General features: G+C 65.7%; 1 protein-coding gene across 6 annotated transcripts in view; it reads right to left on the reverse strand.

The window, feature by feature from the left end:
• Positions 1–27,024, reverse strand: part of KIF26A (kinesin family member 26A) — a 40,163-nt gene that overhangs the window by 8,546 nt on the left and 4,593 nt on the right. For 3 of the 6 annotated variants that reach the window (XM_082737400.1, XM_082737402.1, XM_082737401.1), the window contains exons 3-5: positions 17,440–17,892; positions 11,114–11,304; positions 4,152–4,341 (exon numbers count right to left, since the gene is read on the reverse strand). In XM_082737400.1, the coding sequence (XP_082593526.1) occupies positions 4,152–4,341; positions 11,114–11,304; positions 17,440–17,892 (834 nt within the window). Of the gene's footprint in view, positions 1–1,615; positions 1,724–4,151; positions 4,342–11,113; positions 11,305–17,439; positions 17,893–27,024 lie in introns of all 6 variants that reach the window. The other 3 variants (XM_082737398.1, XM_082737399.1, XM_082737403.1) reach the window with 2 other exon arrangements.

The following is a 27,024-nucleotide window of genomic DNA, read 5'->3' on the forward strand; positions in this document are numbered from 1 at the left end:
AGGAATGCGGGTGCCTGCGTCCCAGCTCTGGCCACGGCAGGTCCCTTATGAGATCAGCCCAACAGGCAGAAGGCGAGGCTCATTGGGAGGCGGCGCTAGCCTAGTGCGGGGCGGTCAGCAGAGAAGGAGGGGCCAGGACAGGGGAGCACAAGGGTGTGTGGGGGAGCAGGGGGTGGGGGAGGACGGGGGAGCACTGGGTTGGGGAGGACAGAATGAGAGAGAACAGGGCAGGGGAGGGCGGGGGGAGCAGGAGGTGGGGAAGAACGGGGGAGGACGTGATGACGCAGGACAGGGGAGCACAGGTCGGGGAGGGCGGGGAGGGGGTCCACAGGAGCACTGGGCTGGGCGGACAGGACAGTGCTGGGGGATGGTGGTGCAACCAAAGTGAAAAACCTCCTGGCACCTCAGTGAACAGAGGGACGAAAGTGGGAGATGGTACCCAAGGGCACCCCACCTGCCCTTGACCTGGGGTTCCTCCATACCCTCCGCGGTGTCCGAGGCAGAGCTGGAAGCTAAGTGAGCTCAACCCGGAGGCACAGAGCTTTGGGGACCAGAAGCAGCCCCACACCCAGGGCGCAGCTCTTCCGGCTTCCCTAGCCACCGGCCAGTGCGGCCACCCCCAGCCCAGGCCCACTGAGGCTTAAGGAGGGAGGAAACATGCGGACAAGTCGACGGTGACACCAGGTCATACAGCCTGAGAGTGGTTCTCCTCCAATCCCAGATCCCAAACTGAGGGCAGAGGGAGACGGGAAGCCAGAGGGGCAAGCAGAACAGGCCCCACAACACAGCCCCTAGTCCCAGCCAACAGGGACCCTTCTCGGAGCGCTCCTAGTCCCAGCCAACAGGGACCCTTCTCGGAGCGCTCCTAGTCCCAGCCAACAGGGACCCTTCTCGGAGCGCCCCCAGGGGTGCATTTCCCACCCTAGCCCTCCCTGCACCCCCATCTCCCAACCTCAGCTGGCAGCTCCTGCCCCTAGTGGAGCCTCTGCCTCCTCCACAGAGCCCCCCAGCCACTCCCCAGGCCAAGCGGGAGCCCTGAGTGCATCTCCCCGCCCTGACACCCTGACAGCAACGTCTGACCGGAGGAACAAAGGCACACAAGGGGGATGGCCTAGGGCACCAGGGCTCTGACCCCAGAGCCAGCTAGGGAGCCCAACTCAAACCCCAGGCACGGTGGCATCCGGGGGCCGGCAGGAAAGACACACATGGTGGTCCTCCCAGAGGGAGAGCTCAGCTCTGACGGGGAGAGCTGGAGACACTGAGGCATGGCGAGGGGGCGCAGGTCGGGGAGCACGGGGGACAGAACAGGGCCTTAGCTTGGGGGCCCTGGTCAGGGGCCAAGCAGCCTCTGCCCCCGTGTGACCCTAAAATACAAAAACAGACACAAAAGTGTGCCCCCCACCCCCCACCCCGTACCGGGTCTGCAGAAGACAGGCGTCCCCATGGCTGGGCCACCAGCCCCAACACCCTCGAGGGAACAGAGACTCAGCAGGGAGGGGGGCTGGAACCTAGACACAAGCGCCTGGCACGCTGTGCTAGAGACACCCCGAAACCCGCATGGAGAAGAACCAGCCCGAGCTGCATCTTCTTCCCAGCCCCGGGGGCACCCCCTGACCCAGAGGAGCCCCAGGGCTCTAGGGCCCCTGTGGGGAAGGACACCAGATGCGACGTTCTGCTGAAGGACACCACCTTCCGCTCCCCGATGAAACCTTCGATTTCTCCACTACGGCATAAATCAAATTACCCGACTCATTTCAGAGCCAATATTTTTCACGGGTTTAATTGTAAGTGACAGATACATAACGCGGCGGAATTGGTTGACTGTGGGTGGTTCGCACGAGGCTCATCTCCTCCCCTTCAGCACGTGGCAAACTGACGGGCAAAATCGCTCCAGGAAGGAGGGGACGCGCTCTCGGGGGAGAAGCCTAAGAAGCGCTTTCCCGCCGCACTCCCCGAACCTGGGAGAGAATCGATTCTTTTATTCCCGACGACACGAACAAAACTACTTCATTTCCAAAGGCTGCCGCCAAGCAGGCAAAAATGTGCACTTTCCCGTAATTTCTGGCGATTTTTTTTCAGCATGAACTCCCCGCCACTTCAGGAGCCAAATGGGTTGTGCGGGCTGGAGGGGGTTCCTGGGGGGCTGAGGAGGGGCTCTTGCAGTGCAGAAATGGAGTCCCCACGCAGGGACCCCACCCTGCGGGGAGGGGATAGGCGGCCCCCGGCAGGCCACCCCATCCTAGCTGAACGCACGGGCCATTGTCTGTAAGGATCCTCTCGTTCAGGAAATGACAGGGTCTTCGCAGGAGACAAGGGTGGCTGAGTCTCTCCCCCAAATGTTCAGATATTACAAAGCAGCGCTGAATGGCTGCCAGGTAGGAAAAAAACACGTTTTGCATAAAAAAGGGCTTCCACTCCTAAGAGGTGGCCCAGGCAGCGAGGGGGGAGGGGCGCCGCTCCGCACCCACAGAAAGGATGTCTTTTTTAATACTGCGAGATGATGAATTATCTTAAGTAGCACATTAATGTCAGAAATCGAGCGTAATCTAACTTCTTTTCTGTGACAATATGAAATGCCTTTCAGGAGGCATTTCTGACTGTGACATTCGTACAAATAACATCCAGGGAGGCGGGGGGGGGGGGGGGGGGGGAGGGGACAGGCTGGAGGGGGGTGGGCAGCGGGTGGGCTGATGGCCAGGGGCTCCCTGTATGGAGGGACTGGGGCGGGGGGAGGGGAGGGGGCTAGTCTACCACGTAGAAAAGGGAGGAGCTCCCAGCCCCAGAATACTTAGGTGGAGACCAGGCCCCAGGAGGAGGTGGCCCGGTGCTGGAGAAGCGCGGCCCACCCCTACCCACCCCTGCTTTCAGACAGATGGTCCAGACTTGCCAAGTGAGCAGGCCAAGGTCAGAGCCAGGCCCCAGAGCTGCTGGAGCCCTTCCCCTGCAGCCACTCTGCCCTGTCCAGCTGAGTGTGCCCACCACCGCCCAGGCACTTCCCCGGCCCAGCGGCGGGGCGGAGAGTCCCTCCTCTAGCTCCAGGGACACCGATGCCATGAGGCTTGGCCATGTAGGCTCTGAATCTCGTGAGGGCTTGGGGGTGACAGGGTGAGAAAAGGCTTCCAGAAGGAGCAGCCTGGCAGAGTCACCATAAGACTCGGGGGTGTGGCTCAGGCCTGGGGCCCCTCAGGGTCACCAGGAGCCCAAGGCCCTGGAGGCCATTCCCAGGCAGGGTAGGGCGGGCCTGCTGGGGAGAGCCTGAACCCAGCCAACCACCTCTGCGGGGGGTTAGCCTCTGGGCGCTGGAGAGGCTGGGGGTGTGGGGTGCCGGGGTGCCAGGGTGTGGGCCCACAGTGGGCCCACCCCAACCCCCAACCACCCTCAGGGGTGTACCTTGGAGTGGCCCATGGGAGCAGCATGGGCAGAAAGTCAGGAAAAAGCTCAGGGTGTGCTTTCGGGCGGGGCCGTCCTCCTGCCCAGAGCTGTGGGGCGTGCCTCGGCCCCCCGCCCCCCATGGGCACAGAGAACGCACCTCAAAACACGCTCACACAACCCACGCCCGCGGGACCCTGAGTGAGGCCAGGGTGCAGTTACAAGCGACCGGACAAAACTGGACCGGGGCCCAGACAAAAGCCTAGTCTGGGCTAAAGGCCACGGGAGCCAGGGGTCGGAGCCAGGGGCCAGCCAGCCTGTTCCAAGGCAAGGCCCTTCCCTGCACCCCCCAGACCCAGTTTCCCCACCTGACCAGATGATCACACGGTGGCCTGGAGGGGTCCGTCCCATCCCTTCCCTGGAGCCCCACCTCAGGGCAGCATGCCAACAGACACAGAGTATGGGGGTCCCCAGGGGTCAGAGCCCAACCCCAGTCCCAGGGAGCCCTGGCTGTCCCACCCCAATGAGACCAGCACGAGCCCCTAGAACCCCCACCCATTTCCTGAAGCCCCACCACAGTCTCTGAGGCTCCTGTCAGGACCCGAGCTTCCAAGGTGGACCTGGGCCTCGGTCTCCCTGCCTGCACCCCACCTCGTCCAACCTGGGAGGACGACGCAGGGTCCCGCCACACCCAGCACCCCTCCCAGCACCTCCCTGGACACCCCTAGCTTCATCCCACCCCCAAGCCCCAGGGGTCACCCCCACATCAGCGGTGGGTCTACCTTTCCAATACTGCCGGGATTGTCCTTAACCTTGGAGGCGGCCCTGAGCAAGCAGGGGGGCGTGGGGGGCGGCCACAGCTGCAGGACCCCGCTGAAGTCCGTGGGGTACGGGGAGGCGCTGCGGGCAGAAGGGGCCGGCGGCGGACGAGGTTTCTTGCGCTTGGAGGCCAGGCTGAGCTTCTGGGCAGCTCTGAGGAGGGGAGGAGAAGGACCAGGTGGGGCTCTCGGCACTGTCCTGGGCGCCTGCCCTGCCCCAGGTCGGCCCCACGGCCACGTCCCTGCCAGGCCCGGCGGCAGACGCCCCTCCCCTCCCCCCACCCTGCCCTGAGCGCACCTTCCTCCCACCAACCTCAATCGGCCCTTGGGCGCAACCCGGCAGCTGCTGCGGGGTGGGGGGCTGGCTGGAGCGTGCGAGGGTCAGCTCCTCCCAGGCTGTGCGACCCGGGCATGGTGACCTGTTCTCTGTGCCTCAGTCTCCCCACCGCTAGCACATGCTGACACGACCAGCGCAGGCGCCTGTGTGCAGCCCTGAGAAGCCAAGGCAACCAAGGAACCCTAGGCCGTGCCGGCGGCCCGAAGCTCCACGAAGCCCACTTCCCCTGATCCCGTGGCCCCCAGGCCCCGACCCACCGCCCTCTCCTCTGCGGCCCTCTGGGTTCTGCCCACAATCCTCCGGCCCCACACTCTGCCTGGCACTGGAACCCGCCAGCCCCACAGCGTCCCCAGGGGACCCACAGTCCTCCCCAGACCCCGGGGTCTTCCTTGACCCCAGAGAGGCTCCCGGCGCACCTGTGAGAGGCAAGGTTCCCGAGTCCCAGGGCGCCCTCCCACACACGCATGCCCACCACAGGCCCACCACACCCGGGGCCGTGACTCCCACGGACCCTCCTGCCAGGCTCTCCCCACCGCGGCTCCTGCAGCCGGCCAGCCATCTCTCCCGGGGCCCCAAGGGAGAGCTGGCTTGGCGTCGGAGCACCCACCCTCCACCAAGGGCGGCCCCTTGCGTGGGGTACAGCAGGGACACAGACGGGCCGGGGCCATATTCGCACGCCACTCCCACCGCCCGGAGGGCCTGGCCTCCTTCGCCCCGTTCCCGCGGGCGGGGGCCCAAGAGAGAGATTGGGATGCGATCCGAGACCCCGGCTGACGCCCCCACCAACACCCACCTGCACCTCCGCCCGGCTCCCTGCAGGATCCACTGCCACCCCAGAGCCCTACCTCGGAAGCACGCCCACAGCAGGGCCTGCCCACGCGGAGCTGCCCAGCCCTCAGCAAGGCTCCCGCTCCGCGGTCTTGCTCAGCTTAACTAGGAGCTGTCTTCCAAGAGCCCCCGGGGACGGCTTTCCTCCGAGCTGGGCGTCGTGGCGGGAAATAAAAGTAATTTCTGACAGGGCGGACCCGTAACAGAGCGGGGGCGGGGTGCCGGTGGGCGCCTGGGGTGGGGGTCTGCAGGTGGGGCCCACCCCAGGAGGAGCCCCAGCAACTCGGGGTGCGGGAGCCCTGAGCTGGGGTGCTTGGTCTCTCGGACCACAAGCCCGCATGAGCCCGATTCCCACCTACTTGTAAACCTCACAACCGCCTACAAGGAAAAATCCCTTGTTCCTCCGCCTGCCGGAGAGTCACCCAGCAGACCAGTGGCCGATCGGTGACAGAGAGAGTCCCCTGGGGGCGGAATGCATGAGTGGGAGTGAGTGGACGGCAGGAGCAGCTCTAAGAAGGCCACAGGAGCGGCCACAACCCAAACGGCCATGGGACCGACCCTGGGGGCCGTGAGGGCTGGGCAGGGGGCTGTGGGAGCCTAGGGCTCCTCCACCCTGACTGCCGCCCAGCCTCGACACCCGTCCTGGACTCCAAACACCCTGAGCTACGCCACAGGGGAAGGAGCTGTAGCCCCGACCCGGAGAATGAGCCCTCAACAGCATCCCAGCCCCCCTGCCTCGCACTGCCCCCGGGGGTAGGACTGCCCAGGAGGGCGGAAGTCCACAGGTGCAAGCGCGGCCCAGGGAACCAAGCTGAGCCTGCGAAGGTCAACCAGGACCCAGGGACTCACTTCATCTTCTGTAAATGGAAGTGCCATGGGGCCTGTTCCCAGGATTTGGGGAAAGGGCAGCACCAAGGAGCCGCCCAACCCCAGCATGCATGGGAGGGCGTCAGTCAGGTCCTCAAGCTGATTGGACAGACCAGCAGACGGCCTCGGCTAAGGCATGACCCCCCATCCCCGAAAGCTCCCCACCCCGGGTCGTGCAGGGTCAGCCTGGGCCCTGCAGCGGTGTGAACGCACAACCCGAAGCCTCCAGGGGATGCAGACCTGTGGCTGATGGGCCAGGGACTGGGCGAGGCCAGAGCAACTTCGGCTGGAGCCTCCAGTCTGCAAAGGCCACGACCAAAGGGCAGAGCTTTGCCTAGTGGGTCCCACAGCAGGCCACGAGGGCTCTGCCCCTTCTGTGACCCTCTCAAGAGCCAGGGGTCTGCAGCACAGACCTCGGCACATGCAGGCCACCCTCAGGGCCCTAGCACTGCAGCGTGGGGACATGTCCTTCCCCACTGGACACATCCCAGTCATGCCTGGACAGAGGTGGGGCCTGGCACCTTCTGAGGACCCGCCAGCCCTGGGAGCCTGGAATGTTATGGGCCAGGTGTCTCCACCCTGCAGTCTGATCTAACCCAGGGCACCCCCCCCCTTCCTCCCCAGCCCTGTGGTCAGCCCCCGAGGGAGCTAAGGAGCTGTGCCCTGGCCCGCCCGGCCCTCTGGGTCCTGCTCTCACAGGCTCGTCCCAGCAGGCATGACTCAAAGGCGTGCGGCTGCATTAACAAGGGCCCCGGACTGCGCGCTCCCCTTTGATGGAATCCAGGCCCCTGGTAACTACTGGTACAATCCAGCGGCTGCACCTCAGTCCATAGGTCTGGACAGGCAAGGGAGGGGGCCTCTGGGGGTCAGGCCGGCCCTTGCACCTCTGGGCCTGCAGGCTTCTGGAGGCCCAGACCTGGTTTCTGAGCAGTGAAGTCACAGGGAACAGGGGGTGGTGACTTTGGGTCTCACAGAGCACCACACCCAGGCCCAGGACAGCCTGGGGGCCCAGGGTGGGACCTGCAGGGGGAGGAGGAGCAGGAGGCGAGCCTGGCAAGGGAGTGGAGGCAAGTCTGAGTGGCCGGAAAAGAAGCCAGACAAACAGCAACTTCACCCCTCAGAAGACCCTCTTCCAGGAAGCCGGCCCTGATGCCCCCACACTGGGCTTCGGCAGAACCTCTGCCTCCTGCTACTACAGGAACCAGTCCCTGTTCTGTGACACAAGACACAAGTTCCTGTGGCTGTGTCCATCCACCAGGCAGGGTCTCCCAAGGGCAGGAGTTTGTCAAGCCCAAGGCAACACGGGGAGCTCAGGAAGTCCTGACATGGCCTGGGGGTGTGGGTGAGCGAGAGGGTGAGTCAGTGGGCCAGTGAATGCGTAAGTGAGTGCATGGGAACACAGGTCAGTGGGTGCCCGGCTCAGCAGGTATGTGGGTCAGTGGATGTGGGGTTGCATGGAGGAGCAGGGGTGCGGGTGAGCAGGTGCAAAGAGCAGGGGCGCAGGTGAGCGGTTGCAAGGAGCAGGGGTGCGGGTGAGCAGGTGCACGGAGCAGGGGCGTGGGTGAGCGGGTGCGAGGAGGAGCAGGGGTGCATGCGGGTGAGCAGGTGCATGGAGGAGCAGGGGTGCAGGTGAGCGGGTACACGGAGCAGGGGTGTGGGTGAGCGGGTGCACGGAGCAGGGGCGCGGGTGAGCGGGTGCACGGAGCAGGAGCGCGGGTGAGCGGGTGAACGGAGCAGGGGCGCGGGTGAGCGGGTGCACGGAGCAGGGGCGCGGGTGGGCGGGTGCAGGGAGAGGCGGGTGTGCGTTGAACAGATGAACGGGTGTGCCGTGAGCGAATGGAGGAATGAATGAGAGAGGCTGGGGGCCGGGCACCTCCCACGCCCCCCGGGAGTAATTTGCCTTGTTACAAACAAGAAGTGCCTCTTCCCAGCCAGAAGGTGGTTTCTGGGGCAGCTGGCCTTGATGGCCAGGCCCTTACCCGTGGGAGGGTCTGGGGACTCCTGACTCGGAGAGCGCTGGGCGGGGCCAACCCAGAGCTGCTTAACTGGGGAGGAGGCCCCGGCCACGCCCCACCCCCAGCATCCACCCCATGGGGAACTGCCACCCACAGGTGCCGAGAGCCCCCAGATCTGCCCGCGGGGGGCCCAGAGGTGCAGGGCTGCCAGGAGGACCTACACTGCGGACACCAGGGACCAAGGTCCCCATAGCCAGACCCCTCCGACCATGGCTGGCGTTTCCGGCAAATCCTGGGAACCTCACCCAGAGACTGAGGCTTCCTCCGTCTGAGCCCTCCCGCTCTGCGGGCCCCGGGCAGCACCCCTCTGGTGCCCCACCTCTGCTGGGTGCCGGGCTGGCCATTCCGTGGGCCAGGGGTCCAGGCAGACACCACGGAGGGGGCTCCACGGGGGCTGCACTTGGGGTGGGGGAGCAGCTGTGAGTGCAGCGGGCGGTCGCGGCACCTGAAGGAAACCTCACCCCTCCCCCTCCCGGCCCCTCCCCAGGAGACCCCAGCCATTCTTCCAAAGCCTCTACATTCAGGAATTTGGGAGGGGGTCCCCAGAAAGGTCCAAGCGACCACTAATGGAGACATCTTGGAGGAGGACAACCTGCGAGTTGGGAGCCAGAAGGCTCAGGAAGGGGTCAAGGTGACGAAATCCTCCAGAAAAAATGTAATTCTGGCCGCCCGCGCCATGTAGCTCGGCCTTCTCAGAACTCTGGTCGGGTCGGCACACCGCGCTCCTACCACAGCCGTGGCCACCATGCCCGAACGGCCGGGCAGGCCCCACTGAGGGATGCGGGTGAGGGGTGCGGGGCGCCCAGCCTCAGCCCCGCTCGGTGGCCCATGAGCGTGAACGAGGTCCTGGACACCCGGCCCCCCTGCAGCCACACTCCACCTCGCTTTCCCCAAACCGGGGCGAGGAGCTCAGAGGTCATGGGAAGGCCGGAGGCCAGGTCGGGACCCGCAGGTGGTGCTCCAGGAACAAAGGGAACCCACATGCCCAACCTCACCCCGTTCTGCCTCCCCTTGGCTCCTACTCAGCCCTCCAAGTCCACCTCCATGGACTGTCCCCAGCAGCATGGACAGCACTCGGCTCTGTCCCTGCCCACGCCGTGCTGCAGTCCAAGCTGTCTCCATACGCACCCATGCCGGCTGGCCAAGGGGCAGGGCGTGGGCTGAGCTCAGCTCCGTCCCTAAGGAGCCTGGCGAGGGGCAGAGGTGGGAGCACGGACACGCAGCCCCGCGCATGCCGGAGGCCCCCATGGCTGCAGTCTCTCAGGGCCCCTGGACTAGCCCCTTCTCTGAGCCGCAGCCTCCCCCCCACACCGGCTTAAGGGTCCTGCGACCCCCGCGCGCAGGCGGTCTCTGACCCGAGTCCGGCGAACGCTCAGGATGGCGTTCCCCACCAGACACGCCTCCCACCCCCAGCTGGGCCCAGGACTCTTCTAGAAGCGGCTAGATTCAGGGCCGTCCAACAGGCTGGAAGTAATGGCAGCCGGCACTGCGCACGCCTCCCGCCCCTTCGGGAAACTTGCCTCCCGCTGTCCCCAGCACTTGTTTCTATGGTAACTTCCCAAGGTCAGCAGCAGCCTTGCTCCCAGGGAGACAAAAGGCGGCCAGCACCTGCTTGGCAGGCTCGGGGTTACTAATGAGCCAGTGTGGCCCCCAGAACCGGGACCGCCAGGGCCGGTCTTCCTTCCCAGAAGGCGGAAGAGCCTCCGGCCGGTGGGAGCGCAGAGCGTGGCCACCACGGAGAGCCCTGGAGACGGAGGCGAACCCCGGAGGCTCCTTCACTGCTCTGCCCTTCCCCTGCCCTTCACAGGACCCCCAAGCTGCAGGGCAGAACCCCCGCCAGCCCACAGCCAGAGCACTCACCAGCCGGAGACACAGCACCGCTCACCCCCCAGGCAAACCCACAGCCCGTGCTGATAAGGTGCCCGGCTCCCGCCGCCTCACATGATTCATGGACAAGTTTATCAGTGCCCGCCAGGGCTGCTAATGGGACAGTGACCCGCGGTTGGTCCTACCATTACCGTTCATTACCACCATTATATCCTGTAAGCCGCGGGCCTCCACGCAGGGTGAGAGCTCGGCCTCCTGTCTGCAGAACCCCTGCGCCCTGCCGGGAGGGGTGACGGTCCCCGGGGACAGGGGGCGGGGAAGAGAGCCCTGCTCCCACCGCACTTCCCTCCCCCGCCGCTGCCGGGCCTGCCGGGCCTGGGCTGCCCCAGCCCACATCCCCTGGACCTGGGGCCCCGGGAAACCACACCCAGGGCTCCGGTCCCATGCACCCACCAGTGCTTGGGCCGGACAGGACAGGACGACACGGCTCCTGGAGCTGATTGTAACCACAGCAACCGTGCCGGTACCCTGCCCCCCGGAACACTCCAGGACCCCGCCCTCCAGGACACCCTCCCTAGCTCTCCCCAAAGTCCTCCATCATCCCAGGACCCTCCCGCAAGCCCTGTCCTGCAGCCCCAGCCCACACCCCAGGACACCCAGGGCTGAACCTCCTCAGACATCAAGTCGCTGCCCTTTGCCGTAACTCCGAAGCAAGCACTATCTGACAGCAGAGTAAACTGAGGCACAGACGGGTTGTGAGACTTGCCCGCGGTCACCCAGCTCAGGAGGGGCAGGGACTCGATCCGCACCCTGTCTGTGGTGGCATCCCACCCCCGGGCCGAGAGGTCTCCGCTGCCCACAGCCGCTGACACAGTGCCCGGTGGCAGCGGTCCCCCCGTCCGCCCCCATCTGCCCCACCGGGCAGCAGCCAGGCCGCCCTTCTCACGGGGAAGGCCCGTGGGCCACAGGGGCCGGCAGCCGAGGTCCCCGCCCACAGCGCTCGGGGCCCCGAGCCAGACCCAGGCCCCCCCGAGAAGCCGCAGAGGACGTACCTAATGAAGAAGGAGGCTGCCGCTGACGGGCCCGGGGAGCCCCCCGCCGGGGTGCCCGGGGCCGGGGTGACCAGCGCCGTCCTGCAGGCCCCGCCGAGGCCCCACGTCTTCGACACACCGTCAGAGCCCAAGCTGGGGGCACCGTCCCGGACAGAGTCCGCCACCGCCACGGCAGCCACCGCCGCTTCCGCCTGGCGGGAGGGAGGGAGCCCGCTGAGGAGCGCACGTGCGCTGGGGAGCCCGAGCCGCATGCCCCGGAGCCCGGCAGACGCCCCGGGGCCCCGCGACCTGCCGGCCAGCAGGGCCCCTGCAGCAGACATGGACACGCACGCCCACCCCAGGGCCAGACTTGCCAGCCCCTCCCCCATCAGGTTCCAGAAACGCCGTGGGCACAGTGGTCGGGACAGATGGACGGGGAGGCCCACGCCCTCAGCCCCGGGCCAGCCACCTGCAAGCGCCCAGAGGCACGAGCCGGGAAGAAGCCACAATAAATATTCGTCACAAGCACTAACTGCCCCGTGTATGATAATGTACGATGTTCCCGTCATCTGCAATGCTACTCTGGCATTTCCAACTAATTAGCTAAAGTAAATTCTAGAAAGGGAGACAGCCCCGTAACGAAGCAGAAATGTAACTGAATGATCCCTAAGTCGGCGCCAACGAACCCGAGGTCTGGCTACACTGAGTATTGCGTTCATGGGCGCTTGTTGGGCCCTGGACCCCCAGGCCAGACCTGGCCCCTGGCAGGGCAGGAGGGAAGCAGCCGGCCTCGGCCTGGCCACCCCCAGCACCATCCACTGCCCCTAGGCCACCCTGCCCCACCTCAAGGCTCCCCAGGGAACCACGCCTCGTCCCCAGGCCTCCGAGGTTCCACTCAGCCCCAGGAATTGTGGACAATTCCTGTCCTCTAGGCCCACTGGGGAGGACCGGGGTCCCCATGCTGACCAAACATGAGCCTGCCTGGTGACCCTGAGGGTGAGGAGCCCAGGCAGCAGTCACATCTGGAAGGCTCAACGTCCTTGGGGGTCTCCCAAGTGGCACGGCCAGAGCCCAGGGTGGGGCTACAGGACAAGCCACCATATGCCCAGGAGGAACATTCCGAAGGCGGTCCTGCCGCCACAGCGGAGGGTCTCACCCTGCCCGGCCCGCGGTCAGCACCAGCTTCCACACCCCTCCTGGGACACAGTAAAACCATGTCTGCAAAGGAAGGTACAGAGAGCCCCATACTTTCAGCTGGAGGAAAGGCACACAACACCCTCCCCAGCTCCCAGGGCTGCGGCCGTTCCCCGGGGGGTTCGAGGACAGGTCAGCAGCAGAGAAGGGTGAACCTGAAACAGCTCAGGCCCTCACCCACCACACCCTGTCCCCTGCCTTGCCTCTGCCTAGAGGGCAGGAACTCCTATGCAGCCCTCAGAACCCAGCCTAGCCGGCCCTCTCCTTCCCCAGGCCCCTCCCTGCACCTGCCTCGTGTGCCCTGGCCAGGCCTCTCTGGCCCACTGACCCCGCCTCGGCTTCCTTCAGCCTGTCTAGTGCTTCCTGCAGCCCACCCCCGGGAGTCATGGGGCCATGCTCAGCGTCACAGTTTCCCATGCCGATGGCTTTCACGAGCACCTTTCATGGCCTCTCGCACATACCTGGCCTCCTCCATGTCCCTGCGCTAACACCCTGCCGGCCCGTTGTAAGTGCCCCGTCAATGTGTCCCCCAGGAGCACACAGCCTAGCGGGGACGTAGACACAGGACAGACCTAGCCCACAGCTGGGAGGCGACCCCTGGGCCTGAGGGAGTTGGGGCTGCTAGAACAGAGGGGATGCCAGCTCACAGGGAACCTTCCAGAAGGAGGGTAAGCCAGGCCGAGACCCAGCCATCAAGAACCAGAAGCTGTTTCTCCTCCAGGGAGCTGCACGAGTAACGCGGCAGCCAGCCTCACGGACACCCCGCCGGCCCGGCCGTCTGCCTGTCCCCCCACGCCCGTCTCACACACACACACACCCTGGCCTCAAACGTGGGTTCCTCCCGCACCCCCAGAAGCACCTGCTCCCTGAGAAAGAGCGGACTCGAACGAGCAGAGCAGAGGAAGGGACTGGGACGTTCTGCCACATCCGCGGGGACCGCTGGGGCAGGCGCTCCTCAGAGCGGGGCTGGGTTCAGAGGCTCGCCCACCCCGTGCCCACCCTGGCTCCATCCAGCCCCCGGGGTGTCTGCCATGGTGCCCAGGCCCAGCAGCCCAGGCCAGGCCGGGTCACTCTGTTCAGTGAGGCACCCTGGACAGCAGGGGACCGAAGCAGGGGTAGGGTCACAGAGGGGACAGAGCCGCCGCACCAGGGCCGTCCACGGCCACTCCGTCCACGTCCGGGCCAGCCCACCATCACATGCAGCCTGTCCGCCTCCAGCCAGAACGCTCTGACCCCACCCGGCGAGGGCGCAGGCCACCCGCACTGACCTGTCTCGGGAGTCCCACAGGCACCTCAGCTCCACCGTCCCACGAGCTGCCTAGACACGGCTCCGGCCACCAGGCTGGCCCCTGCCGATTCTGCCAGAAGCAGAAGCCGGGCATGCCAAAAGACGCCGGAGGCGGCGGGAGGGAGGGGGCGGGAGGGGCGACCACAACAGGAGGACGGAAGAGAGGGGTGCGGGGGGGGGGCGGACGCCGAACAAAACAAGATGGAGGCAGCGGAGAAGCCACGAGAGAGAAGCATGAGGAGCGGAGAGCGTGAGGCAGGCCACGCCGTGCCACGGGCCCCCGGAGGCACCCAACTCCAGCCAGCACCGGCGGGGCGTGCCGGGTTCCGGGGAGCACCGTCTGGGAAGCACCAGACTAACCCTGCTCAGAACCATCTGGGCCCGAGCTCTGGCACGTGAAGGACCACATTTGCCTGACCCTCGGGACGAACACCTCACTGGGGGCCATCTCAAGCCGGACGGTGGGGACAGCCAAGGGGACAGGGGGCCAGGAACAGCGAGGCCGGGGTCGTGCAGACGCTCTCAACCCGGCGCGGGGCACTGGCGGTTCACTGGGAGAACCCAGCTGCCTCTCAGAGCCCCGCCTGATCACAGACAGGGCCTCAGGCCAAGGACGTCATGACCCCAGCAAGCGCCTTGTCCCACCCCCCACCTCCCGTCACAGAAGCAGTTTCCCCGCAGCACGTGGAGGAGGAGGCTGTCGGGTCCGACGTCCATTCTACAGTGGGTAAACTGTGGCCCAGAGCGAGGGCACCAGCAATGGGCCAGATCAGAGAGACAGACCAGAGCCCTCTACCTTCTGCCAGACACACTGCTGAGGCCGGGTGGACACCCACCTGAGACCCCGCCGGGGACGGCAGGGACGAGGGGAGGCAAGCAGGCTGCTACAGGGGTCAGCGACACCCGCTCCCAGGCCCCCACCAAAATGACCTCACCTCCTGTCTGTACATCAAAGACATGTGCAGCACCTCCTCCAGGAAGCCCTCCAGCTTCCCTATGCAGGCCGGGCCTCCACTGCCCCACATCCACGGAGCACCACTGGACACTGGGGAGGTGGAATGAGCCAGAAAGGGCCAAGCTCTGGGCTCCCAGACGAGGGAGGCGGGCTTTGGTTTTGACTACAGCTGTGGCTAGCTCTCCAGATGGCCACGCCCCCGACCTGACCCCACACAGGCCACAGGGCAGGCTCCTCCCAGCCACAGCACCCAGAATGTTCTAGGCCCTCAGAGCCTTGGTTCCCTGCCCCCCTCCAAAGACGATCCCTGCCACAATCTGCCTCCTCCCCACACACTAGATCGGAGGGCTGCTGCCCGGCCCTCCCAGCTAGCCCGACCGGTGTCGCGCCCCGGGCTGCAGATGGGCCGTGGGAGACCCTCACCGCACACCCTCCAGGAGCATACCCTCGCAACGGTTGAACATTCCAGAGCCACCTCTAGCAATCGATGCCCCAGTTCCGGGGAAATCTCCTCATCTGAATCCTAAAGTTCTATTATGCGTCTAATCATCTCCCCACTGATCGCCAGCGCGGTCGTCTAAGGATAAATCCATCCTCGCCCGCCCCAAACGCGATCGATGTGGACGTAAAACAGAGAAAAGCTTCAATGGCCACGTTTTACAACGTGCTGGCTGCTGGCGGGGCTGCCCGGCCAGAGGCCAGTGACACCCGCCTCCGAGGCCCAAGGAGGCATAAAGCCTGCCCACGCCGGCTGCACAGAGCCTCCTTGCTCCCACTGGCAGCTCCTGTCCCTCCTCTCCCTCCTGGGCACTCTCACCGGGAAGGCCAACCGCCCTCTCCGCCCAGCACTCCAGGCCCCAGTAAGACAAGCATTCGGCTCCCTCCCCAGGTAAGGATTCCTCTGGCTATTGCCAGTGGCCCCCATAGTCCCTAGGCACCTGACCACACCTCATGCTGGGCCGCCATCTCTGCTTCCCACTGGGCCCAGCTCAATGTCACTTCCTCCAGGAAGCCACCCGGCTCTCCTGAGCTTCCCCGTCAGCTCAGTGCTGCCCCCCAGCACATGCCGCCCGGGCAGCTCAGCTCTCAGGCCAGGAGGCACCGTGCGCGCTTGGTGGGGGCTGGCTGCCTCTTCCTCCCTCACCCCAGGACTCAACAAAGGAGGAGTCAGAAGCAGCCAGACCACACCCGGGGGCCATCTGCACACCAACCAGAAGCTGGTTCAAGACCCGAAGTTCTTCCCTGAGCCCCTGTGCCCCCCATCCCCAAGCTGCCAAGGGCCAGAGAGGCCCCAAGGACAGAGTGCCCTCTGGAGGACTGGCCCCAGCAATGGGCCGCAGGATCCAGCTTCCAGCAAGGGCAAGATCTCTCCGAAGGCTGTGCTGGACGTACTGATGTTGACCTGGCCCTGGACTTAGAAGGGCCCACGAGCCCAGGGCGGGGACAGGGCAGGGTCTGTCCTGCTTCAGGACTGTATGTGACCTTATCCCAGGGGACCCTCCCTATGCCTCCATCTGCCCAGCCCCATGGGGCCCAGGGCCCATAGGGAAGGCTTACCGCTGCTCTACTTCAGAGACACTCACTGGGCAGCCTGTGCAGCCAGCTCTGCTGTGACTGGAGAACAACTTGCTTTCATACTCAGCCACGGTCTCGGCCTCTGGCTCCAGAGAAGGGCGACACCAGTGGAAGTCGGGGTGCTTCTCCATGTATCCGCACACACCATCGCAGCCTGTCCCAGGCCCCCAACCTCTCTTCCACCTTCCCTGCTCCCTGTCACAGCCCTCCCTCCTGACAAGGCTCACACCTCCAGGAAGGCCTCAGGCTTCACACCTCCAGGGAGGCCTCAGGCTTCACACCTCTGGGCCTCCACACAGAGGGTTCCTTCTGCTTAGAAGGTCCTTCCTACTTGTTTGCCTGATGAACCCTGTGCTGGGCTGTCAGTCTCAGTCCGCTAAAAGGGTGGGAACCGCCGGAGGCACAGACCTTCAGGAGAAGGTATCCCCTGAGGCTCGGGCAGAGCAGCCTTCCCAGGGCGGCCCCCAAGACAGTGAGCTCACGTATGACCCAAACCAGCTCCCCCAGTGCCCCAGGAGAATCCCCCTCCCAACTCCTATCCTGGATAGTTTCTGCTTGATGAAAAACTGGGGGCATGGCAGTCACTGGGAGAAACCACCAGAAGCCCAGCCCTGTGACCCGTGGGAATGCGGCTGGCCCCAGCTCCGCCCTCCAAGGCCGGCCAGCTTCATCCCAACCCACGCAAGTGACACCGGCCCAGAGCTTTGCCGGAGGACACATGGTCCGAGTCCACGGCAACCACAGCACCCACGGGTGCCCAGAGCTGGTCCCACGGAGGCCGTGCCCCCTGGTGTGGGCAGTGATCTGGTGCACCCGAGAGCCTCTGTGGGGGCCTCTCTGCAGCCAACTGAAAAGAGGTGTCTCCTGAGAGGCCACGGGAGCAGACACAGACCTCCCCCACCACCTACACTCCGAGCTCTGCCCGCTGAGCCACAGCCTCGGGGGCACCTGGCACGGCAGCCGCTGGAGATCCCCCTGCCGCTCACCCTGAGAAGGAGGGTCTGACCTGTCCCGGGAGCCCTCCCGCCAGCCCACGGCACCACACGTGCCCTCAGAAGCAGGGGCAGCCCATACCCGTCCCGGCCATGCCCGCAGGGGCCTCACGAAGGGAGAGCACCAGGAGCACGGGAGGACTCTGCCCGCGGGGACCCCGGGCCGGCTGGAAGCGGCCTCCCCCCATGTGCTCGGCTCCTTGACGCAGCGGGGAGCCGCTGAGCCTGCGCAGGACGGGCCACGCAGACACGTGGACGGGACCCCCAGGAGGGAGCCCAGAGTCGGACCCCACGGCCCGGTGGCCTCAGGAGGCCAGCCACCCACCCAGCCGCGTGGACTCACCAGGCAGGATGGCGGCAGGAAGCTGTTGACCCTTGAGACGCTCCACATGCCCTCCAGGCACTGCTGAGCCTGGATGGTGACTGTGCTCAGGGCTCCGCCCAGGCCAGCCGGGGCCACCGACACCTGGACGCTGGGCCCAGACGGCCAGGCCAGCGCCTTCCTCTTGTCCGGCCCCGCCCGGCCCGGCTGCCTCCCCGGCGGGCCCGCAGGCACGGACGCATCCCGCAGGCTGGTCCCGGAGCCGGGGCTGGAGGGCACGAGGCCCGGGCCTCCATGGGGGGCGTCGGGGGCGTCACGGCTGGCGGGAGCCTGCAGCAGCCGCAGGGCCTCCCGCGTCAGCTGGGTCAGGTGCGTGGCGCAGACGTCACAGCGGCGCTCGGCCTCCGGGCGGCAGGCGGGCAGGACCCCGGGGGCCGGCAGCTTGTCGAGGAGCAACGCAGAGAGGCAAGGGTCCTGGGGAGGGAGCAAGGAACAGAGCGGTCAGTGCCCCGGGACCCTGCCCTGGGGCCTCACCCCCACAGCACAGGCCACTGTGCCACCCTGGGCACAGCTGGGGCCGCTGCATCACCCCAACTGATGAATGAGCCCCCAACGGATTCGTCTGCACGAGCCCAGCAGGAAAATAATTATCGGAGCTTCACAGGGAGGCCAGCGGCACCCCGACAGCTCCCGGCCTCCCCCGCCCTCATTATCACACTCTCTCCGGGCTAACGAGGCTTCGGCACGCTGCCCCCCGGCCAAGAGCCAGGCCACCGGGAGCCCGGGCCAGGGGGTTAAAAAGCAGCCAGGAGGCCAGCAGAAAGCAGCGCCAGACCACCCCCCACAGACTGGATGTGTGCAGTTGGCACCCCGGGGCCCCCGCAAGTGAGAGCGACGTCCGTCCAGAGCCACAAGGGGCCCCCTGGCTTACAGCCCTGCTCCAGCCCTGCTCTTTCCCTGCTGGAAAGAGAAGTGCGGTCCCAGGCTCACCCCTCCCACATAAGTCACCAAGGACACCGGGAGGGGTGAGGACGGACACACCGGGGCTAGCTGGCAAGGAGGCAGGAGGCTCCGTGCCCAGCCCGCGCTCGACCACAGGCAGGGACATGGTCCCCGGGGCCTGTGTGGCATGGTGACTGCCACTGCGGTCCTGTTTCCCCCACTGTGCACTGCACGAGGGGCACACATGGCTGTCTCTGTGAGCCTGCTGCCCAGAAAGGGTGAAGGACAGGAGCCAGGGCAGCCCAGAGCCTGGAGGTCAGGGAGGGCTTCCGGGAAGAGGTGACACCTCTGGAAGGAAGAGGAAGAGAGAGCCAATCCTCAGAAGGAACCTCACTGGAAAAACGCTATCAAGAGTCCTAGTCCCAGGGCTCATGCCCTGTCCCTCGACCACCCCACCAGGCTCTGATGGGGCTCCTCCCTGGGGCAGCCCCGTGGGGATCAGGCTCTAGGCCAAGGCCAGCCCCTCCTCCTCCTCCCCTCCCCTGGGAGGTAAGGCCCAGCCACAGGTGCCTGCCCAGGGCAGCCCCTTGACAAAGCACTGGCTCAGTCCAGCGGTGGCCATGACCGCCCAGGACTTTCCCAGGGCTCTCCAGAGAACCAACCTCAAATGCAGGGCTACGTCTTCACAGTGCCCAGCTGGGCCACTCGGCTGGACCTCAAGCTGCCCCCTCCCTGACCCCAGCAGGGGCCTGCGACAACTTCCCAGGGCTGGAGCCTTCCCCTACCTGGCCCCAGGCCACTCCCTACAGCTTCCCCCAATACACCCATTACTCAGAAGAGGAAACTGAGGCCACCATCCCACCAGGTGCATCTCATTCACCCCAGCCAGGCTCCCCAGCCCTGAACTGTGGCCCGCCCAACCCCGCGCACAGACCCTGGGGACCAGCTATGGGGGGTGGCCTTGCTGAGAGGGGGCGCCGGCTCTGCTGTCCCTTCCGCGGGACCACTCGCGCTCCCTGGAAGCCCCGCGTGGCCTCGGCCTCAGACCACAGCTGTCCCCACGCGCCCCAAGTAGATCCGTTCCCATGAAAGGGTGGCCCCCGGCCAGGCCCGCCACACCAGCCACCTGACTTGCGGGTCCCTCCAGAAGGCCTGGATTCTCTCTGGCGAGGTCCAGAGTGCCCCACGTCCGGTCCCCACGAGCGGACGCCCCGAGCCGCCCTGCCGCCCAGCTTCCCTGCGAGCTGCGGAGGCCCGGGGAAGCTCGGCCCGCGCCCCCCCCCGGCGCTGGCACGTGGGGCCACAGATGTAACCCAGACGCCAGTCCCCCGGCCACAGGCCAGGCTCGTCCATGTCACTGCCCTGCCTGTTTTCCAGGGCCCGGCTCTGATTACTCCAGCTTTTCCACTCGGCGGGAGGCTGCGAGGCTGCTAATGTGGCGGGTGTGAGGGAAGGAAGGCCTGCTAAAGCCATTAGCGACTTGAAAGGCAGCCCAGCTCCACCCAGCTCCCCCCCACCGCCAAACCCCCTCCAAGCCAGACCCAGCTGCCCATTGTTCCAGTGCCTCTGCCTGGCCTGGGGACCTCAGGCCTCTGGGGAAGCCCCGTGGCACCCCCTGCGTGGCCAGCACAGAGGAGGCAGGAAGGAAAGGCAGGGCAGGGGTGGGGGAGTTCACTGACCTAAGCCCGCCCCGGCCCCCCACCAGCACCTGGGTGGGGATGGGGGAGGGGGCGCTGGCGGCAAGGCGACAGGAAGCCAGAGCAAACCCCCCTCCCAGCTGTGTCATCAGGAATTCAGATGGCAGCTGGCAGGGAGGCCCCAGGCCCGCCAAGGCCTCAGGCTCTGGGCATCGAAGCCCCAGGAGGGCACCGAGGAGGTCTGCTTCGGTGGGGGGCGGGGAGGGAGAGCCCACACCAAACCCAGGTCCTGCTTCACAAGCCCCCAGGAGGCCCAGCCCAGACACACCTGGGGCAGTCCCAGACCAAAGCCCACCATGGGGCCACCCACCCCTCCCCCACCCTGGTAGCCAGGGGGCCCCCATCACTGGGGAAGGCCCAGCTGACACCCCAGGGCCACAGGGACCTCTTGGCACAAGGGCAGGGGCATCTCCAAAACCTTTGTCTCATGTCATACGCACGAGAGACAGAGACACAGAGCCCTGCCCTGGGTGACCACACAGAGACCCCACCCGACCCCAAGCCCCTCCGACGGAGGCTGGGCCGGCTCTGGGCAGGGCAAGGCAAGAAGCGCTCGCTGCTCAGATGAACTGGGAAGGCTGGTGGGGCAGCCTTCTCCTCTCCCAGACACGGGGCCTCCGGGCAGCTCCCAGTGTCCACAGGCCCGAGCCCCAGAGGGGATGCTGGCCCATTTTCAGGAATTTTGACCCCCGAGAACACCAGCGGCCACACGACTCATCCCCTACCCCTTCTCTGAGCCCAGCACCTTCAGAAAGACAGTGATTACCCCACCGCAAAATATTACTTCTCATTTCCTCTCCACAGTCTAATTAAACAGATATTTTACTTGCATTTGGAAAATGTTTTTCTTAATTTGATTCAATTGAGCATTGCGCACCACCCACCCATCACGCCGCTGGGGTTTTAGGGAGCCCACCCCCCCTTAAAGTAACGACTTGCCATGTTTCATCTCCTTTCCGGGTTCTCCAAGTTGCTTTAAGTAATCTTTTCATTTTCTCCCGCATCGGAGGCCAGAGGGACTTCTCCGGGGATGAGCCGCCGGGAGAGGCCTCTCCCAGCCCAGGCCCAGCCGAGCCCACCCACAGGGAGGGACAGGAGCTGACCGGAGCCCCAAGCTGAGGCCAACACGGGAGGAAGGAAGGGGCTCTGCAACCCGGTTGGGAGAAACCCCAGACCTCAGAGCTACAAGACGACTCTCCCTGGGCCGGTCACCCTGTCTTTAGAAAGGGGGCCCACTGGCAGACCCTCTAGGGGGACTAAGAGACCCAGACACCATGCCTGGAGGAGCACCCTGAGGCCTGGGGGTGCCCCTCCCTGGCCCCTCCCACCAGCCAGGCCCCTCACCAAGGCCCCAACGGTCAGCCCGAGGCCCTGCCCACCCATGTCCCCTGAGTGTGGCAGGAAGACCTGGGACCCCTGAGCCAGACCGTCACCCATCTGCCGGCCAGAATCCTGGAGACCCCTCCAGGCCCATGAGTCTGCAGTTCCGAAAGCCCCAGAGAAGCCTCCAGCTCCCCTCCTCTGCCAGAGGCCAGGGTGGGGAGAGCGGGGGAGGGGTGCAGCCAGGCCCACCCAGCGCGGACTGGCACCTGGCCCTGAGGCCCCGTGCCAGGCACCAGCCAGCCGGGCAGCCCAGGACACACACTAGTTCATTGAGACCCTTCAATGGCCTCCCCTGTCCTCCACCCAACGCCACACAAGCATGGTGGGGACCGTGGCGGCCGAAGGCAAGATCAGCAGGATGGCCTCGACCAGGGGAAGGGGCCGGAGAGCCCGGCGTCCCAGGAGCGCCGCCACTCAGAGGCGCTCCACGCACTTCCGGGAGCCTGGGGCTCACCCAGACGTGGCTCTCAGTCCGAGTCTGCAGGTGTGGCTGCAGCCCCCAGGGACCTCATTCTCATCCAAGCAACGGGCACAGCAGAGTCTCACCACGAGGGTGGGGCCCACGCTGTGCCCTACAAGCCAGGCCGTGCCCAGGGCTCCCGATGCCACTCAGCAGGGCTCGGAACCCCAGGGAGGCTGGACGGGCCAGCCAAGGGCAGGTACAGATGCAGGAGAGGAACCTGCCCCTGAGCCGGGCCCTCACGCTCTCCTGCTGGGAACCTCGGCACACAGCCCCTGGCTGCAGCTGTTGAATCAAAGCATGCCCCCGGACACTCCAGGCCCCAACCTCTGCTCCCGGGCTGGAGTCTGACTCCTGTCCACCACACCCTGACCCTTGACCCCATCCTGGTTTCCCCTGTGTCTACCTGGCGCCCTGGGACAGTCTCCATGCGTGCTCCGGCCACCCCCATCTTGGAGCTCCTCGTGTTCCCTTCCCCAGGGACCTCCACCCCCTCTCTGTGGGTGTAATTCCAACCGAGATCAAATGCCACTTCCTCCAGGAGGCCCTCCAAGATGCCCCGCTGCAGAGCCCTCTCTCCCAGGCCCACAGCACTTCAGTTATCCCCACAAACCCTGGAGGGAGAGCAGCCAGGGCGAGAGGTCTTGGGCTCCGTGGGCACCCCTCCGCCTGCTATTGCCTCCCTTACCACGTCAGGTGGTCGGGCTCAGTGAGCTCCCTGCCCGCTCTCCGAAGCCCCACCGGCCAGGTACCCCGGGTGTCCGCCCTGAGGCTTCTCTCCCCACCAGGCCTCAGGGCGTTCGGAGAGATGAGGGGTCCCCCTCCCCACGGGGGCAGCCACGCCCACAGCATGAACCCAGCCAACCCTATTCGCTGATCCCCCAGCGGAGAAGATGGACACGAGGCAGAACGGACCCCACGGTCACCTCGGGATCCAGCACGCAGACACACCACCGCCAGGCAGCCCCCGGCCTCCAGCCGGGCCACTGCGCGGGCTGGATCAGAGCCAGAGCCCAGGGGCCACGGACCCATGTCCACACACCCACGCCGCTGGGAACCACGTCACTCCCCCTGCTACGCAGAGCCTGAGCCTGAGGCCCTCGGACCAGCGAGCTTGGGCAACAAGGCTGGGGATCCAAGTGTGGAAGGTTTGAGAAGGAATGGGGCCCAGGGAAGGGGACCCCAGGGACGAGATCCGGAGACCCATGGCCACATTAAGGGCGACTGCCAAACAAGCCACACGGAAATGGCTTCCAGACAATCCCGTGGGTTTTAGACAGGCCAAGTCCGTGCGGCTGGGCTCTGGCCTTGCGCTGTAGCTGTGAAGGGGGGACAGTGACTTTTAGGGACAGGCCGACCCTGCCGCCCTATCCCCAGCAGGGTATCGGGCAGGCCCACGACTGGCAGGTTCCACCTGGAAACGGGCAGCGGCGCAGGCCAGCATCCATCACACAAGGTCGGAGGGAAACACAGAGCCCTTGGCCCTGGGCCACGCGGGACTATACATCTGCCAGCTCCAGGCGCCTGGCAGAGCCCACCCACCCCTGCCCCAGCCCAGCCGCAAGAGCTGAAGCCTGGGTGCTGCTGGGGGTTGGGGGACCGGTCCAAGACCAGACCAGATGAGGCCAAGAAGCCCCTCCCACAGAGGGCCAAGGACCCTGCACATAGCCCCATGGGGGTCCCCCAGCCACAAAACGTGACACCAAAAGTGAAACTCCCCCCTTTTGACCCAGGGGGAGCAAGGGACTCAGCCCTCCCTGACCCTGCTCCTCTCCACAGAGAGGCAACGAGGCCGGTCACCACCGCACACACCCCTGGCTCAGCCCTACTTCCAAGAGCACCCAGAGCCCCTCAAGCAAACTCCCTCCCGAGAGGCATGAGGGCTGGGACTGCAGGGCCCACACCCGGCCAGCTCCTTCACCCTGCCCAGGCTTGGTCCCCTGCGGTGGCCTGGGAGCCTCCGAGCCGCACAGACAGATGCCTTCCCAGCCCAGTCGTCCGAGCCCCCTGCCAGCTGGGAGACCGCCCAGCCAGCAGCCCCAGGGAGCTCCCGCCCCTCAAACACCTCCCCGGCTGCTCCTGGGGCACACTGCGCATGCCAGGGTCCCGGTCTGTGGAGCCCCAAGGCAGACAGGGCAGCCCTGGCTCAGAGGCGGTCCCAGAAACCGGCAGAGCTCAGGCCAGACTCAAAACAGTGCACAGAACAAGGGTTCAGGGACCCAGAGCAGGCAGCAAATGTCCCACACCGGCCAGGCTCTGCCCTGCTCTCCCGGGACCAGAGGCCAGTGGGACAGCAGACCCAGGACCCCACTCTTGCATGTCAGTGCAAGCAGAGCTGAAGGCCATGGACAGAGCCTGAAAGGCTTCCTGGAGGGGGGAGTGACAGGGGAATGCTGAGCTGGCGGAAGTGCCACCCCCTCCCCAGGAACCACAGAGACAAGCAGGAGGGTCTCCAGGACACCAGCCATAGGAGACCCCCTGCCAGGGTGAGGAAGAGCCTGCAAGGGCTGAATGAGAATTGATCCCTGCCTCCCCCAGGGGCGCTAATCCCTTCAGCAGCAGTAATGACACAGCCAACGTCACCGGTCTCTGGGAGAGCCACCACCTCCACAGGACCCATCTGATGGCCCGTCTGATGGGGGGGGGGGGTTTCCGGGCCTCCGCCACACCAAGGAGGGTAAGGGTCGCCATCCTCCACGGAGGCTGTCACCCGGGGTGGGGGAGGGGAAGGCAGGAATCCAGCCAGGCAGCGGTGGGGCTGAAATCCACAGGGGTCAGGGAGGAAAAGCCTGGTCACTTAGTCATTCAACAAACGTCTCCGGGTTACCTGGACCCCATGCCTGCCCTGACAGAGCTCCCGGCCTCGGGGCAGCACAGAGGGCACAGAAGCCACACAGTGGTCAAGGGGTGTAAAGGGGCTGAGAATGGACCAGGTCAGGGGGCAGCAGTGGTGGCCTCCCAGAGATGGGGGAAGGGGAAGCTCACGGGGTAGGTGGGGGCTCATGACCACGGAGAAGCAGTGGGAGCTGTGTACTGAGTGAAGCCGGCCAGCGCGTCTGAGTGTCCCCACCACGGTCAGCCGCGTGGGCACCAGTACCAGGGATGCTAGAGACTGGGGTGGGGGTCTGCTGACAGAGCGTGGACAGGACGAGGGCCAGGGGTCTGCAAAAGCAGCATCTGCGACAGACCACCATGGGAGGGAGAGAGAGGATGGGGCTTTCAGGCAGAGGTGACCCCGTGTGCAAGAGTGTGCCTCCCGGGGAGCCTCGCCTGACAGGGCCAGGCCAGGCCAGGCCAGGCTAGCAGGACTGGGACCGGCCAGAGACCCTGTCTAATGGGTCCACAGTTCAGCAAGGCCCCTCTGGGGGCCCTGAGGGTGGGAGCTGGGGCGGGGCAGGCATCGGGCACTGAACTGGAAGGGGCGCTGACAGGGTCTGCAGGAACCTGGAGGAACCTTAATGGGCGAGGACACAGAATGGGCCAGGCCAGGGCCTGGGGTCCTGGGGTAATGAGAAGGACAGAGGGGCCAGTGCTCGGCGGGGGGCACTCAGGCGTGCGGAAGAGGAAGGCCGGCTTTGGTCCCTTGGAGGGAGGTGTCCCAAGCCCCTAGCCAACTTCTCAGAGGCAGGGCCCCCTGCAGAGGGGGCACCGGGAGCTCAGAGCAGGGAACTGGCAGGGTGGTCTGGGGACGCTGGGGCTCCGGGGAGGAGAAGGGTGTCTGTAGCAAGGCCCACAGTGGGCAGGGCCCCGGGAGGCTGCAGAACAGTCCAGGCCATGGAAGGGTCCTGAAGGGTCACCTGAACACAAGGCCTGGGGAACCTGGTAAGAGAAGAGGCGGGCGCACTGGGGCGGCGGCGGGGGGGTGGTGTCAGCGGGGACTGTCCAGCCTGAAGGCCCCCCTCTGGGTGTCTCTGCACACCCAGGCCCACTGCCCTTCCAGGCACGGGTAGGACACCCTCCCAGGCTACACTTGGGCAGGCAGAGCACGTTCCCTGCCCGTGACCCCCAGCAGCATCAGGGCACAGTGTTATCCACTCCCCACAGAAGACCTCCCTCATTGGGGACCACAGTCACTCTCACTTCCCCCATGGGGAAACTGAGGCAGGCACAGATTGAAGAGAGGACAGAGGCAAGGGAGAGGCAGGCCACCTAAAGCCTGCGCAGGGTTCCAACTGCCCCCACTCGACCCCAGGGGGGCCAAGACCCAGGCACAGAATGACCCTCGAGCCCACACCCAAGCAAAGCAGTGAGGGCTGGGCTGTTCGAGCCGCCGTGTGCGGGCACTGCTCTACCTGCCCACGAAATGGGTACGAAACAGTCCCGGGGCTCCACAAACCTGCCCCAGGCCCCAGAGCAGACAGCTTCTGCCAGTAAAGAGGAAGGGCAAGGAGCCAGCTGGGCAGAGCCCTGGCCGGGACTCCAGGGGCACAGGATGGGGTGACCTGGGGCTAGCTAACATCCACTGTCCCTCTACCCTCGAAAGCCTCCCTCTCCACCTGAGATCAAGCCGGAACCCCTAAGGGGAGGGCCTCCAATAGCCAGGGTGGGGTCTGGCTCCAGCCCCACCACGGGAGCCCAGCGAGGCCCCCCACCCGGAGTCTGAAGTGCCGTCCTTATGAAATTCATCTCTGCATGACGAACACCAGGAACGGCCCTGCGGAAAATCCTAGAACACCAACTCCGTGCTCCAGTGCCCTGCTGGCCTCAGAACAGAGCCTAGGGCTCCTGGACGTGGGCCAGGCTCGAAGGAGCACCGGGCTTACCCAAAGCCGGTCACACACAGGTCCCCCCCAGCTACCTCCCTAACCAAAAGCAGAAGCAGGTCCCTGCACATGTCCCAGAGCACACCTCGCAGCCCTCCCTGAAGGGAGTTCTGGGGCAGGTGGACCAGGCCCCAGCTGAGAGTCAGCCGGGACGCCGGGGAAAGCCTGGGTTGCCCAGGTCAGTGACACCTACCAAGGTCCCAGGGTCTCAGGCCCCAACCCCCATGTCCCTTGGCTTGGGTGGCTTAGCCCTAGGGCCTTGAGCCCCCCAAGATCTGCTTCGACCCTCACAGGGAAAAAAATGAAAATGCTTGGGCAAAGCACCCTCCAGGTTGGATCCCACTCCCAGAAGGGCCCCAGG

The sequence above is a fragment of the Mustela nivalis genome, assembly GCF_964662115.1.
Source record: "Mustela nivalis genome assembly, chromosome: 6".
In the NCBI taxonomy this organism is placed as follows: Eukaryota; Metazoa; Chordata; class Mammalia; order Carnivora; family Mustelidae; genus Mustela; species Mustela nivalis.